The sequence below is a fragment of the Procambarus clarkii genome, chromosome 31, assembly GCF_040958095.1.
Source record: "Procambarus clarkii isolate CNS0578487 chromosome 31, FALCON_Pclarkii_2.0, whole genome shotgun sequence".
NCBI lineage: Eukaryota > Metazoa > Arthropoda > Malacostraca > Decapoda > Cambaridae > Procambarus > Procambarus clarkii.
The window spans coordinates 16479462-16495450 of NC_091180.1; the positions used below are offsets into that span (position 1 = coordinate 16479462).

At 46.8% G+C, this 15989-nt stretch overlaps 2 protein-coding genes across 4 annotated transcripts in view; one reads left to right on the top strand and one right to left on the bottom strand.

The window, feature by feature from the left end:
• LOC123758627 (uncharacterized) overlaps window positions 1–11604 on the bottom strand; it is a 32248-nt gene extending 20644 nt beyond the window's left edge. Inside the window, exons 1-5 of one of the 3 annotated variants that reach the window (XM_045743115.2) lie at window positions 11428–11566; window positions 10012–10155; window positions 5875–6076; window positions 2363–2510; window positions 1770–2237 (exon numbers count right to left, since the gene is read on the bottom strand). In XM_045743115.2, the coding sequence (XP_045599071.1) occupies window positions 1770–2237; window positions 2363–2510; window positions 5875–6076; window positions 10012–10151 (958 nt within the window). In that variant the 5' untranslated portion in view covers window positions 10152–10155; window positions 11428–11566. Of the gene's footprint in view, window positions 1–1769; window positions 2238–2362; window positions 2511–5874; window positions 6077–10011; window positions 10156–11266; window positions 11393–11427 lie in introns of those variants that run through there. The other 2 variants (XM_069334401.1, XM_045743116.2) reach the window with 2 other exon arrangements.
• Window positions 10642–14374, top strand: LOC138370195 (basic salivary proline-rich protein 1-like). Its single transcript, XM_069334186.1, has 3 exons — window positions 10642–10683; window positions 11876–12937; window positions 13529–14374. The coding sequence occupies exons 1-3, from the start codon at window positions 10642–10644 to the stop codon at window positions 14372–14374; spliced, it is 1950 nt and encodes a 649-aa protein (XP_069190287.1).
• The last annotated feature ends 1615 nt before the right edge of the window (window positions 14375–15989 follow it).

The following is a 15989-nucleotide window of genomic DNA, read 5'->3' on the forward strand; positions in this document are numbered from 1 at the left end:
ATTCAAAATGTTATCATTATTATTACTCTGTTCTCACTTTTATGGGCTGAGGAGGGAGGCATTTGCCCAAAGAGGATATGAACAATAGAGGAAAAGAAGGCTAAAGATGTTTAAACACACATTGCCATTGCTTGTCTATATACTGTACTCAATACAGCTACCAGAAATACTGTCATTTATCTTGTACAATTTAATATTTGGTCATTCCATACTAAGTGCCCCAGAGTGCAAAATTCTCAACACCTACTAGTTGGAATTTAAGAATTTTTAATGTACAAGAATGGTGCTGTATTATAACACAAGAGAACAGTACTATCTAAAACAATTCTGCAAATCTGTGGGCAATGCACCAGACCATCAAATGAGTGCCCTAGATTGTCGGGTGATGCACTGACAAGGTAAAAGTAGCACTCCAGAACATTGGCCAAGTGCCTAAGGTCCCCAGATGGCTGTTCTGGTTCACTGAGCAGGTTCCTCAACACTCCAGATGAGTGACCAGTTCTCCAAGCATATCCTCTGGTGTCTTGGATAGTGTGCTCTGGTGTCTCGGATGTATGCTCTGGTGTCTTGGTTGTGTGCTCTGGCATCTCAGAAGTGTCCTCCAATACTGTATCTTGAATGTATCATCCAGTGTCTTTGGATGTGTCCTCCTATGTCATGGATGTGTCATCCAGTATCTCTGGGAATGTGTTCTGGTATCTCAGGTCCTGCCCAGTTATTTTCTTTTCTTTGCACCATGATTCACAGCGTGTTGACCAGGGGTGTGAAAGTTATGAAAAATGTCCATAGGGTCATGTCTCACTTCTTACATATGGTGAAGATGACGTTTCCAAAGCCTTGCTTCACATTATAGGCCTCTGTGTTGGTTTCTCACATTCACTGACCAGGATTTGGGTAGAACACCACTGTTCTTGGTTTGTCTTGTGGTTTCGGGTTGGTCTTTGCTCATATCACTGACCCTATGGTATGGCTACTGGCAAGTTCCCTTCTTTTCCAGTTCTAAAATGGGCTAAGATTTCTGTGAGACTCGCCAATTACTTTACTTTTTTTACGTTACTTGGTGCTCAGAATGGTCGTCAGACTTACAAGAAAGCGTATTCCAGAACCTCAACTCTAGGTCTCTATTCTAGCCTTCACTATGAATAGCTAATTTGGGACTCACATCATCAGTCATGCCTGCTGACCAGGATTTGACTTCAGTGTGTTTTGATCCACTAGGGCTAACACTTCAAAGTTCCAAGTCTCTATTTCAGTGGGACATATTATAAGCAGATTTTGATGCTTCTGTATATAATATTTCTATTTGTTGTCTTGGTATTTGAGGGTCAGTACTGTTTCCCAAGGAATACTAAACAGTTAAAAAATAATTTTTCCCAGTTAACATCTCAATTGTTGAAATTAAATTGCTTAAATCCTGCCCCCCACCTCCCTAACTGGTGGGATGTAGCCTCCTCAAATAGAACTACCAATGGGTAGGCCTAACCACATATGATCGCCCATTCTATTATATTCCAGTTATGCCATTGGGGGACTCATCCTGAAAATAATTCTGCACTTTCCCAATGTCATGGTGTTGGTAATCTATCCATCACTAAAAGTACTAAATGCATTTTATAATACTGCATAACAATTAAACAATATATGCAAAATATATATACAGTATTTGTAATATCTTGTACAATATATAAACAAACATGAGGTAAAGGGAGTGAGCTTTGAACTCCAACCATCCTACATAAACAAAAGAAAAATGTTCTAGGGAGACTGACCAGCTGTATTCCGTAGCACTTCAGCATTCCCAGACACACTATACTGCCAGCCCGATCGCAGCTGAGCAGAGAACCCAGGCAGGCCTGCTAATGGTAGGCGAGGAAAGAATGGGTGAGTAAGCGGTGCCACAGGTGTTATGATCCCGGCATTCGTGAGGGCTGGGTTGCCCGCAGAGGTTGTTACCACATTATTCAAATTGGCAGCTGCAACGCGCCCCAAAGCAGCACCATTAATTGCAGCAGTGCCAGAAGGTCCTGGAAGTGCTGCTAGCGTTCCTATGGGAGGTGGCAAAGGAGTGGTAGCAGGAGTGCCGTCATTAGAGCTGCCCCCCCCTAAACTGGCGAGAAAACTTGCCTCGGCATTGCCAACAACCCCAGACATCAAGCTCTTGATTTTGGTGATATCGGACTTGCTAATTGCTTTCTTTACGTCTATTGGCCGACTTTTGATAGAGTGATTTCGAGTTACTGTGAAGGAAGAAAATTGAAGTGAAAGTTTTGCATTACTAACCCATTAAACACCTTAAAATAATTTGAAGAACTTTCTATAATATTAAATATACAATGATATACAAACTAAATGAAAAACTTACATAGAACTTTATCAACCGGATCATAGTCGTTAAAGTCAACAAAAGCAAAACCTCGATGCCGGCCGCTAGTCTTGTCGTACATTATGTTGACGCAAGTAACTCTACCAAAGTGGGCAAAATAAGATTCCAAGTCATCCTCCTTTACGTCCTGTAAAACAATAAAACACAATACTGTATAAACCACTCATTTGTAATTTAGCTCATTTTAGTACTGTATTTGATTTTATTACCGAGTTTACCAGATGGCCAACTAGTGGCTCAATAAGGACAGGAAGCCAGCGACTTGCCGAAGGTCAAACTTTTTATTTTTTACCTTGTTATGACCAAGGTTTATGGCCAAAATCCAGTTTGTTTTGAAAGCCAATAATTTTTTCATGTGTGAGTGTAAGTGTATGAAAGAAGGCAAGGGATTACAGGTTTTTCTACATGTTCATATATTTTAAATTATATAATCAGAAACCTCACATCACATAGTACAGTCTGAAATGCAGGCAACAGGGACCCAATCCTCAGCACCATAGCCAAAACATCAAGCCCACTCCAAAGCCTGACCAGCAAACAACTCCAGGACAGATCAGATATGGAGTATGGGAGAGCGAGCCAGAGACAAGCCTGTGATCCCTTGCAATCAGAGGAGCAAAGAGCAAAGGCAAATTCACTTGTAGCTGCCAACTGCCCACATTCTGAGGCAGGGCCAAGGAAAACTGGCACGAGTCAGCATCTCAAAAGACAAACTATGCAGTGAGAACTGATTTGCCCTGCACCTCGGGAGCAGTTTGGTAGGGGTTCAAGTCATTGCCAGGGAGGATTGTCTTGGTGGCAATCCTTAACTCTTCACTTCACTTCACCCAACAGTATTTGGGTACCTGGTTGTAAACTAACTTGTTAGTTGCATTCCAGGCAGACTTGTGAGTAAGGCTTAGCATGAGCCATTGGAAGAGAAAGCTCTAAGCCTGCTAACAAGAGTCGTGGGTCCTCCATTCTCGTAGTCACCTACATAAATAAAATAAACTAAACATTCAGGCTTTGAGGGTTTGGAATGGTAAAAACCATTCCAAGCCCCCAATGAAAACAAGAGGATTGTCCTGAAGCCTCAAACCACAACCAACTGACAGAGGCAGACTCACACTCAAAAGAAGCGGGATCTATCAAAGAAGCAAGGTCCCGGTCCTACAGGAGAAACTGGAGCAGGTCTGACCATCAGAAGCTAGGTACTGATGAGATATTGGGAAAATACAGTAAAAGGATGGGAACCTGGAAACACTGGCATTCAGGGAATGATGAACGGGCAGTCAACCAAGGAATTAAGCTCAAACTGCAATGGAGGATAAATAGTCCCCTGTGCTAAGCAAAAATCCCTCAGAAGATAATAGTACAGTACCTTCTTGATGGGGTTCTGGGAGTTCTTCTACTCCCCAAGCCCGGCCCGAGGCCAGACTTGACTTCTGAAAGATTGGTCCACCAGGCTGTTGCTTGGAGTGGCCCGCAGGCCCACATATCCACCAAAGGCCGGTTGGTTTGGCACTTCTTGAAGAAAATTATCGTTTTCTCTTGAAAATGTCCACGGTTGTTCCGGCAATGTTTCTTATATTCGCTGGGAAGATGTTGAACAATTGTGCACTTCTGATGTTTATACAATATTCTCTGATTGTGCCAATGGCACCCCTGCTCTTCACTGGCTCTATTCTGCATTTTCTTCCATATCGTTCACTCCAGTATGTTGTTATTTTACTGTGAAGATTTGAGAAGTAGCCCATCAGTATTTTCCATGTGTATCTCTCTCGTCTCCTTTCTATTGACTACATTTGGAGAGTATCGAGACGATCCCAATAATTTAGGTGCTTTATCACGTCTATGTATGCCATATATGAACAAATCCACAAGGGCCATAACGAGGGTTCAAACCTACGACGAAGAGCATCACAGACACTGCCTTGGTAGTTGTGAGAGGCACGATCTTCCCGCTCTAAATCTATGTTGGCCTGGGTTGTGAAGGTCATTGGTCTCTATGAAACTGGTGACCTGATTCCAGATCACTTTCTCAAATACTTTTATTATGTGGGATGTTAGTGCAACTGGTCTATAATTCTTTGTCAATGCTTTGCTCCCTCCCTTGTGTAGAGGGGCTATGTCTGCTGATTTAAACGTATCTGGTGTCATCCCCGTGTCCAGGCTCTTCCTCCACTCTATACTGAGTGCCGGTGCTACTGGCACCTTGCATTTCTTTATAAATATTGAATTTCATGAATCTGGACCTGAAGCTGAGTGCATGGGGCATGTTTGTAATTTCTCTTTCAACATCTGCCATGCTCGTGTTGATATCAGTTATATTTACAGGGGTTTGGATATCACCCATAAAGAAGTTGTCCAGATCTTCCACTGTCATCCTGTTTATCGGAGTGCTAAACATATCCTCATGCTACCTTTTTCAGGATTTCACTAATTTCTTTGTTATCCTCAGTGTATGAACCTTCACTCATTCGAATAGGTCCAATACTGGCAGTGGTTTTTGCCTTTGATTTTGCATATGTGAAGAAATATTTTGAGTTTTCCTTTATTTCTTGAATTGTTTTCTGTTCTAGTTGCCTTTCTTCAATCTGATATGAGTGTTTCAGTCTTTGTTCAATTTCTTCAATCTCCCTGTTTGAATTATTCCTTCTTTGTAGTAAAAGTCCTGTCTGCCTAAGCATTTCCGTTATTTTTCTTCCTTATTTTATAGTGTTGTCTGCGTTCTCTTTCTACGTTGGACCTCTTTCTGGCTTTCCTCAAAGGAACATGTTTTAGACAGACTTTATCTGCTTCCAAAGTCAGTTTTTCTATTCCTTCTGTAGGATTTTTTATTACTTAGAACAGTTTCCAATGGAATGTTTGTAAATTCCCTGTTTAGTTTCTCCCAGTCTATCCATTTATTATTAGAACTGAAGTTACTGAATAACCCCTCTTGCTTGAGCATTGTTTTAGGTCTATTCTGAGTATCATGACCAGGAAGGATTGAAGGGCAACCACAGACACTTCCTTGGGATCCTCACAATTACCAAGGCCCCAATTACTTGTACCAAACCTCTTGGAAAAGCTAGGCTCCACACCAGATGCCTGAGAAGACCAACAGGCATTGGGGGAATACCTGGCAAACATGGCAAGGGAAGGCACAGGCAAAGAACAGACACAGAAAACTAATAAACAACCCACACTGTTCACCCCTAAACCAACAAAAACTCCAGCCTACGTCAATCACCAGGTTCCACAGAAGAGCTGAAGCCCATACATTACTTGGGACGAGACTCCTTGAGTGGAGGCAGAACAAAGCACAGCACACACATATCTAGTATCATGACTGATATCTTGTGCAGTTTACAATGATGGACACTGTGTACAATGAAGATGTTACAATCATGGCAGTCTTTACAGAGATGTTACAGTGCTGGAGATCGGGGACAATCAAAATGTCATATTAGCCCACTTTACTAGAAATCTTTCTTACAACACTCCTGAATTATTAATTGATGACCCACCTGGGGAAGACCTCCAATAAATATCCTTGTATGAGTTGCATCAGGATGGTTGGCAGTTGGGAGGAAGGTCGGGTTTGTGTCACTTCGTGGTACAGCACGTTTCGTTTCCACCAAGCGCCCATCAACCTTGTGTGGCCTTGCTCGTTGCACTGCATCCACATGGTCAGGGTTCATAAAGGTAACAAATCCAAATCCTCGAGACCTGTAATGGGACAGCTGATGATATGAAAATTCTTAACTGTACACTTAAGCTACAATTGTTGTTTCCCCATGTTCTTCATCATTCATAAGATCATAATTCCATCAAGAGCCTTTTTCTACCTAACTACTTCATAACATGAGGCACATATGTAGAGAAAACAGCTGGTTATGAGAAATAATTCACTTTTCAAGACAACAGCATCCTAATACTACAACACAAAATTTGCATCATAACAATTAGTGCACCTTTCCCAACTTGGTTCTCAAACAAGATGACCCAGGTTAAAATCTCTGAAGATTTGGGATGATTGGGCACTGTTCCTTTACTGGTTTCATATGTAAAAGATACCTTGAACACTAATTATGTAGGACATACGCAAGTCTGTGTATTTACATATGTGGGTTAGATCAGCATTTTAAAATGCTGATCTAACATTGTAACATTGATTGTTTTTTTTAATTTATTGATTGTTCAATAAATCCAGAACTATCTGTTTAAGAGATCTTTAACCCTGTCCATGGAGGACAGAAGAACATTATTACAGGTATAATCCAGGTATAAACCAAAATACACATTGTGTTCTGATGAACACATGCATGGCAAATCCTTAAAAATATCTAAGAAGACTTTAACCTGTAAAATGTTTAAAGAAGATTTTTTTTCTGCTATATAGTACCTTCAATTATAACAAAAGGTCTAGACAAAAGCTTCAAAATAATAAACCTCCATTTCTTGACAGTTTCCAAACAAGAAAAATTCATTTTTCTAAACAGCTTTTTATTAGGAGAAACCCATTTCTTTAACCTTAATACAAAACAGAATTTAACTTTGCTTTGTTACGTGGCTCTGCATTGGGAGGGGGGGGGGGAGGAATAACCGCGTGGCTCTGCACTGGTGGCATAGCCATGTGGCTCTACACTGGGGGCATGGCCACTTGGCTATGCACTCAGTGCAGGGTCACATGGCAAAGCCCTCAGTACAGAGCCACATGGCTATGCCCTCAGTTCACAGTCACGTGGCTATGCCCTCAGTACACAATCACGTGGCTATGTACCCTCAGTATACAGTCACGTGGCTTTGCCCTCAGTGTACAGTCACGTGGCTATGCCCTCAGTGCACAGTCACGTGGCTGTGTCATCAGTGTACAGTGCTATGGTTATCTCCTGTATAGCAGAAGTTCCTGCCTGTTCCTTTACCGCCTACATATCAGCATGCTCCAACATCAAGATTCAACATAAACAATACGTGCCAAAACGTATTGTCTAGACACACCTCTTTCCCCCCCCCCCATCCAACAGTACACGAGACACTTGCACCTGCTGTCTCGCTGGTTGACCAGACGCCACCTCTCCCTCTCTACCTCTCCTAACTACCTCTCTCGCTCATCTAACTGCCGGCTTCTTGTTTCCAACTCCAGTATTCCTGCCAAATATGACGTCACAGCCCATATAAGAAGCCCTGCCAGTGTCCAGAGTGTCGGATTACTCTTCTAGTGCTCATTGCTGCCCCAGCTACTCTCACCTCCGGGTGACGGTAGACGCACATAGCAATTCTGTATAAAGTATTACCTTCACCTTTGTTATTAATGTAAATTTCACATTTATATATTTCTACTTTAATTGTGTTTAAGCCAAGTGGATAAGGGGTTTTGTCATTAATTATTACTTGTCAGTTTGTGTAAAATTATAGACTTTTTTGTTATATTAAATGTTGAAAGTTTTTATTCTCTTGTTTTTACCTGCAGCTCTCACACGGTAGAGGTATCAGCAGTTTTTTTTACTTTGTTTTCTCTTTTTTTTTTTATTAATGTGTGATTGGCACAGCACCTGCCAGAATAGTTACTGCTCTATTCCAGATTCTCATCACAACAGTCACATGGCTATGCCCTCAGTGCAGTCATGTGGCTATACCCTCAGTGCACAGTCACATGACCCTGCACTTTACATGTAACATTTTGTTACATGTAAAATTCACTATCAAGTTTATAAAATCCCCAACCCCTGATAGGGCATAGCCGCGCGACCCTGCAGTGAGGGCATAGCCGTGCGAACCTGCACTGTGGACATAGCTGCGCGACCCTGTAGTGGGGGCATAACTGTTTAACCGAGCAGTGGGGGGGGGATAGCCGCACGACCCTGCAGTGGAGGCATAATCGCACAACCCTGCAGTGGTGGCATAGCCGTGCGACCCTGCAGTGGAGGCATAGCCATGTGACTCTGTAGCACGTGACTCTGCGGTGAGGACATAGCCACATGACTCTGCAGTGAGGGCATAGCCACATGACTCTGCAGTGAGGGCATAACCATGTGACTCTGCAGTGAGGGCATAACCATGTGACTCTGCAGTGAGGGCATAACCATGTGACTGTAGTGAGGGCATAGCCATGTGACTGCAGTGCATAGCAATGTGACTGCAGTGAGGGCATTGCCATGTAACTGCAGTGAGGGCATAGCCGAGTGACTGCAGTGAGGGCAGAGCCACATGACTACAATGAGGGCATAGCCACATGACTGCAGTGAGGGCATAGCCATGCGACTCTGTGGTGAGGGCATAGCTACATGACTCTGCAGTGAGGGCATAGCCGCGTGACTCTGTAGTGAGGGCATAGCCACGTGACTGCAGTGAGGGCATAGCCAAGTGACTGTGGTGAGAGTACAGGGAAGTGCCAATGTAGTAGGAGTACTGTATAACCAAAACAAAACCAAGTTATGGAGAAAAGGATTAGATATTCCCTTCCCATTATTATGCCTATATACATGGGTTCCCCACTTTTGAACATCTCACTTACTGTTATGACCTGTGTGGTCTTGGATAGAGGAACATGATAATGTTGCAAACAGATAAAATGAATACTGCACATTGGAGGCAGTTATAATAAATAAATAAATAAATAAATAAATAAATAAATAAATAAATAATAAATAAATAAATAAGTTGAGGCATTGTTGCCAGACTTTTAAGTGATTACTGGCATGTATGTTCCTGGCTAGTTTTAAAATAATGTGTAAATTAGTGAATTAATAAAGAGCCAGAGAAGTACATTAAATATGATGTGACAATATAAGAGATTGGTAATGGTCAAATGAGTCAGAGCAGACTGCTACTGCATGATCATTTAGGCTACTCTGAGGCACTGTGGGAACACGGATTCAATTGGTAACAGAACTGGATGGCAGGCGATCATTTGTATTGACTCTTGGGAAATTGCCTCAGATAAGTCCTAGTATTATTGTAAGTACAGGTTACTGATCTACTTTAATAACTTTTCTTACTGTATGCAACTCTATGCTTGCTCCACTGTTATTGTGTTTGTGGGAATGAGTTTAGAGAGGATTTTCTTATGTTTGTGGGGGGTTATGGGATATTTCAACTGTACTTCCTTCAGAGGTTTTTGGGCCTGCCTAGAATGTTTTGTTTGTGAGTCTTAATCCCTGGACCAGGGGGATTCTGAGCATAAGGTAAATGTCAACAGGCAGTACCAGGGGTTTTGTCATAGGAAAGGGTTCTGTGATTATTAAACCATAAAGTATACATACTAATTATTCCTTGTGTCCAGTGTGGAGATGTCTATCATACCCTAAACTAGATATACTGTATTTGTGGGAGTACTTTCCCTGGGGGCCAGGCCTTGACCCACCCCACCAGGAGAGTTTGCTAGATTGTATGTTTGAAATGAATAAGGTGGCCCATGGAGCACAGTATAGTGGTAGCTTTACAATGAGTATACCACAACAATTATCACATCCCTGTAACACTTACGAACCTCGAGTTTTAGAAATGGCCGACAAGTCTCTGTACATCTCTCTAGACAAACTAATTCCTAAGTCCTCACATTATATACAGTGCTACTAATGCATTGTTACTGTACATTTTCAGAAGGAATACTTCCTCAATAATAGCCAAAAAGAAGAGGAAGTGTGTTGGCAAGCGCCCACCTGTTGTTGGTCGGGTCCTTCATGACGACAGCATCGACAACCTCTCCCCATGTTGAGAAGTGTTCCTTTAGGCTCTCGTCTGTTGTGGTGTAGTCAATGCCTCCCACAAATATCTTGCGCATGTGTATTGGGGCCCACATCTTGCTGTAAGATTACAATGAAAGCTTTAAAAGAGTATGCAAATTTAGTTTCAATTCCACCTAACAACAGTAGTGCCACTATTCCTATAAGGCATCAAGAGTGCCCATACAAACAGGGCCATAATATCAGCATGAGTGTTATTATTTACATTATTACCCCACAATACAGGAGTTTATATGATCCTTTAAGAACCATCAGTCACAAACTGAGAACCAATGTTTCCAAAATTACTACAAACATTTCAATTAATTTTACTAATTCTGCAAATTGTTTATTCCCTGTATGACTCCTCTATATTATTATTAGTGCCAAACTCATCACAATGTTTCCCTAGTGATCAAGCGAGGTCAGGATGCGACTCTTCGGGGTCTGGCCGCTGCTGCTAAGCTTAGCATCGCAAAACTTAAGCATTCACAGCCTCGAGTAACAACATCACCTAACATTCCCCAAGGCTGAATAAGTACCAACTATCAGTTCTGTTTACAGAACATGATAGGTGGACAGAACATGATGGGTAGACAGACCGGACAGGTGGGTCCGTTCTTCACTTAACCACCAGTTTGGAGTTGAATACCTGTGAAAAACACATTTTTTACTGATCAACTTTGGAAACCAACACTGGCAAAATTGTCACTGGCCACTGACCAATTTCCACCAAATTGCTGTGGCACAATTCCTCGTGGACATGTCACTTTGGACCCAAGATGGTTAGCCAATGGGTTTTAAAACCTAAAGTTTTAACCTTACCCAAACCAATCTAACCCAGCCAAACCCAAGATAACATGGCCAAACCTATGCTAACACTGCCTAACATAACCTAGCAGCCTAATCTTATATAACACACACTAAAATAACAATTCGTGCGGTTTTAACTATTAGAAAACGAACTTTGTCGAAATGCCAAAGTAAAACGTTACCGTCCTTCACATAGTGTAGTGCATCATAAGTCACTACCGGCCTCCACAGTGCCCCCCACAACGCCCCCCACCACTCCAGGCCCCCCCACAACCTTACCCCACACATCACAGCCAAGATATAACCAATAACCCCTCCCCACCACACACCACAACACTTCCTGGGACCGCACAAGACACACAGTAAACATTACACTCACAACTTGAGAAAAACATGTAATTTCCACCAAAACTACTCCAACTGCTCATATATTAACGAGACACAGACGTAGGCCACAAGAAAACACGACCATTTTAACTGAAAATGATGATAATTAGCTCCGGGGGGAGGATAAATAGGAGGAAATGAGGGAGTAATCACCGCGAGGCGACCCCAGCGACGCTGTGTTGACTGTACCAGCAACGTCTGCTGCCCGGGATGTTGATCCCAGGACGGTCTGCTGACTCCTGCTGCTATTGGTGGTCCCCAGGCCCCTCCTCCTGCTGCTGGTGGTCCCCAGGCCCCTCCTCCTGCTGCTGTTGGTGGTCCCCAGGCCCCTCCTCCTGCTGTTGGTGGTCCCCAAGCCCCTCCTGCTGCTGTTGGTGGTCCCCAGGCCCCTCCTCCTGCTGCTGGTGGTCCCCAGGCCCCTCCTCCTGCTGCTGTTGGTGGTCCCCAGGCCCCTCCTCCTGCTGTTGGTGGTCCCCAAGCCCCTCCTGCTGCTGTTGGTGGTCCCCAAGCCCTTCCTGCTGCTGTTGGTGGTCCCCAGGCCCCTCCTCCTGCTGCTGGTGGTCCCCAGGCCCCTCCTCCTGCTGCTGTTGGTGGTCCCCAGGCCCCTCCTCCTGCTGTTGGTGGTCCCCAAGCCCCTCCTGCTGCTGTTGGTGGTCCCCAAGCCCCTCCTCCTGATGGTGGTCCCCAGGCCCCTCCTCCTGCTGCTGGTGGTCCCCAGGCCCCTCCTCCTGCTGCTGTTAGTGGTCCCCAGGCCCCTCCTCCTGCTGTTGGTGGTCCCCAAGCCCCTCCTGCTGCTGTTGGTGGTCCCCAAGCCCCTCCTGATGTTGGTGGTCCCCAAGCCCCTCCTGCTGCTGTTGGTGGTCCCCAAGCCCCTCCTTCTGCTGTTGGTGGTCCCCAGGCCCCTCCTCCTGCTGTTGGTGGTCCCCAAGCCCCTCTTGCTGCTGTTGGTGGTCCCCAAGCCCCTCCTCCTGCTGTTGGTGGTCCCCAAGCCCCTCCTCCTGCTGTTGGTGGTCCCCAGGCCCCTCCTCCTGCTGTTGGTGGTCCCCAGGCCCCTCCTCCTGCTATTGGTGGTCCCCAAGCCCCTCCTCCAGCTGTTGGTGGTCCCCAAGCCCCTCCTCCTGCTGTTGGTGGTCCCCAAGCCCATCCTGCTGCTGTTGGTGGTCCCCAAGCCCCTCCTCCTGCTGTTGGTGGTCCCCAAGCCCCTCCTGCTGCTGTTGGTGGTCCCCAAGCCCCTCCTTCTGCTGTTGGTGGTCCCCAGGCTCCTCCTCCTGCTGTTGGTGGTCCCCAAGCCCCTCCTGCTGCTGTTGGTGGTCCCCAAGCCCCTCCTTCTGCTGTTGGTGGTCCCCAGGCTCCTCCTCCTGCTGTTGGTGGTCCCCAAGCCCCTCCTGCTGCTGTTGGTGGTCCCCAAGCCCCTCCTCCTGCTGTTGGTGGTCCCCAGGCCCCTCCTCCTGCTATTGGTGGTCCCCAAGCCCCTCCTCCTGCTGTTGGTGGTCCCCAAGCCCCTCCTCCTGCTGTTGGTGGTCCCCAGGCCCCTCCTCCTGCTGTTGGTGGTCCCCAGGCCCCTCCTCCTGCTATTGGTGGTCCCCAAGCCCATCCTCCAGCTGTTGGTGGTCCCCAAGCCCCTCCTCCTGCTGTTGGTGGTCCCCAGGCCCCTCCTCCTGCTGTTGGTGGTCCCCAAGCCCCTCCTCCTGCTGTTGGTGGTCCCCAAGCCCCTCCTCCTGCTGTTGGTGGTCCCCAGGCCCCTCCTCCTGCTGCTGCTGGTGGTCCCCAGGCCCCTCCTCCTGCTGTTGGTGGTCCCCAAGCCCCTCCTGCTGCTGTTGGTGGTCCCCAACCCCCTCCTGCTGCTGTTGGTGGTCTCCAAGCCCCTCCTTCTGCTGTTGGTGGTCCCCAAGCCCCTCCTCCTGCTGTTGGTGGTCCCCAGGCCCCTCCTCCTGCTGTTGGTGGTCCCCAGGCCCCTCCTGCTGTTGGTGGTCCCCAGGCCCCTCCTCCTGCTGCTGCTGGTGGTCCCCAGGCCCCTCCTCCTGCTGTTGGTGGTCCCCAAGCCCCTCCTGCTGCTGTTGGTGGTCCCCAACCCCCTCCTGCTGCTGTTGGTGGTCTCCAAGCCCCTCCTTCTGCTGTTGGTGGTCCCCAAGCCCCTCCTCCTGCTGTTGGTGGTCCCCAGGCCCCTCCTCCTGCTGTTGGTGGTCCCCAGGCCCCTCCTCCTGCTGTTGGTGGTCCCCAGGCCCCTCCTCCTGCTGCTGCTGGTGGTCCCCAGGCCCCTCCTCCTGCTGTTGGTGGTCCCCAGGCCCCTCCTCCTGCTGCTGCTGGTGGTCCCCAGGCCCCTCCTGCTGTTGGTGGTCCCCAAGCCCCTCCTGCTGTTGGTGGTCCCCAACCCCCTCCTGCTGCTGTTGGTGGTCTCCAAGCCCCTCCTTCTGCTGTTGGTGGTCCCCAAGCCCCTCCTCCTGCTGTTGGTGGTCCCCAAGCCCCTCCTGCTGCTGTTGGTGGTCCCGAAGCCCCTCCTCCTGCTGTTGGTGGTCCCCAAGCCCCTCCTTCTGCTGTTGGTGGTCCCCGAGCCCCTCCTTCTGCTGTTGGTGGTCCCCAAGCCCCTCCTGCTGCTGTTGGTGGTCCCCAAGCCCCTCCTTCTGCTGTTGGTGGTCCCCAAGCCCCTCCTCCTGCTGTTGGTGGTCCCCAGGCCCCTCCTGCTGCTGTTGGTGGTCCCCAAGCCCCTCCTTCTGCTGTTGGTGGTCCCCAAGCCCCTCCTCCTGCTGTTGGTGGTCCCCAGGCCCCTCCTGCTGCTGTTGGTGGTCCCCAAGCCCCTCCTTCTGCTGTTGGTGGTCCCCAAGCCCCTCCTCCTGCTGTTGGTGGTCCCCAGGCCCCGCCTGCTGCTGTTGGTGGTCCCCAAGCCCCTCCTCCTGCTGTTGGTGGTCCCCAAGCCCCTCCTCCTGCTGTTGGTGGTCCCCAAGCCCCTCCTCCTGCTGTTGGTGGTCCCCAGGCCCCGCCTGCTGCTGTTGGTGGTCCCCAAGCCCCTCCTCCTGCTGTTGGTGGTCCCCAGGCCCCATCTGCTGTTGGCGGTCCCCTGGCCCCACCTCCTGCTGTTGGCTACCCGTTGTTGTTGTATTAAATTTAGCTACTCAGAACAAAATGTCCATGTAGCAGGGAGTATAGTGAGCCCGTAAAGGTGGCGACCTATGGCTGACCTAAGTACCGATGGGATGTGCGCGCGTTGCCCGGCGCAATATAATTCACTCATATCCTTCATACAGAAACTTTCCTGTTTTTGCAAGCAAGATTATTTTTTGTTAGTGAGTCTGCGTTTTCATTACCATCTATGCCAGTGTGACTTGGTATCCAATTTAGGGTGATTGACAGCCCTAGATTGTGTGCCTCTTTTCCTATATGTAGGATTTCAGTGATGGGTTTTATATTATCTCTGTACTGGCTGGTTAGCAATGCCTGAAGGTGGATAGAATGATGGTAGTGAATGATAGGTGGAGAAGAGGTCGCCTGCACGAACTTAAATACCCTTGGGACAAAGTCTCGCCCTTACTGCTGCTAAACACAAGACAAGAACAAATCCACAAGGGCCGTGACGGCCTATTGACATAGCTCGGGTGCAGTGGGGGGGGGTTGTGTAAAAGCCTGGTTTGTGCCTCGGAGAGGCTACGGGATCCAGTAAGTTCAGAAGAACTTCGGTTTCAACCCTTTTACCCTGTCGTAGCTCAGTCGATTAAGGCAGTGTCTGGGATGCTCCCGGACGCAGGTTCGAATCCTCGTCACGGCCCTTGTGGATTTGTTCATTTGATGCATCACGTTAGTGTGATCTGTGTGTGTGTGACAGGACACAAAGCATTCAGTTCCTCCGAAAATGCCCGTTGCCCACGTATTTTGACAAGCTTTATCTCTACAAATACATCAGTTGGGGTGTTAAAGCCTTTGATAATGAACTGCATGAAAGACTGGCATGGAAATTACAGGCACGTGGAATAAATGGTAGAATGCAGTCCCCGTGGTGTAGTGGTAAGACGCTCGCCTGGCGTTTCGCGAGCGCTTTGTCCTGGGTTCGTATCCTGACCGGGGAGGATTGACTGGGCGCCAATTCTTAACTGTAGCCTCTGTTAACCCAACTGTAAAATGAGTTACAAACAGAATGTTGGATGTCTAAATAGAGCTAGTACATACTATGCCTAAAGCCACTAATACGCACAGCGTTTCAGGCAAGATGTGGGAAAAACACTTAGACTGAAACTTAAGACTAACTGAGATCAAAACAGAAATTAAATTGAAAAAAAATTGTAACAGTAGAAATTGCAACAGAACAGCAGAAGTAATTTTAACTAAATAAACGCAATTTTCTTCAAGTTTATACATGTCGAAGATCAGCAGTTAAACAAGGGCGGAGATCAGTTTATACCTGCCTACCTAAAATTATGTTAGATTAAGGATCTGCCAGAAACGCTATGCGTTTTAGTGGCTTTATAAGAATGTAAAAATAAATAAATAAATAAATTTAAACTTAAATAAATAAATAAATAATAAATACCTCTAAGGGCACCAAAGTTCAGCTTGCCCGGGTCAGCGGCAACCCTAGGACCGGCTCTGATTTGAGTATTATCATTAATTTATCAAGTTTTTCATTAAGCAGGTATTTAAACTAACCCCCCTCAGCAACACTGTGATATCATAATATTTACCTTAAATTCAGGTGAAACCGTATCCCCTGTCGCAGCTGGGCGACG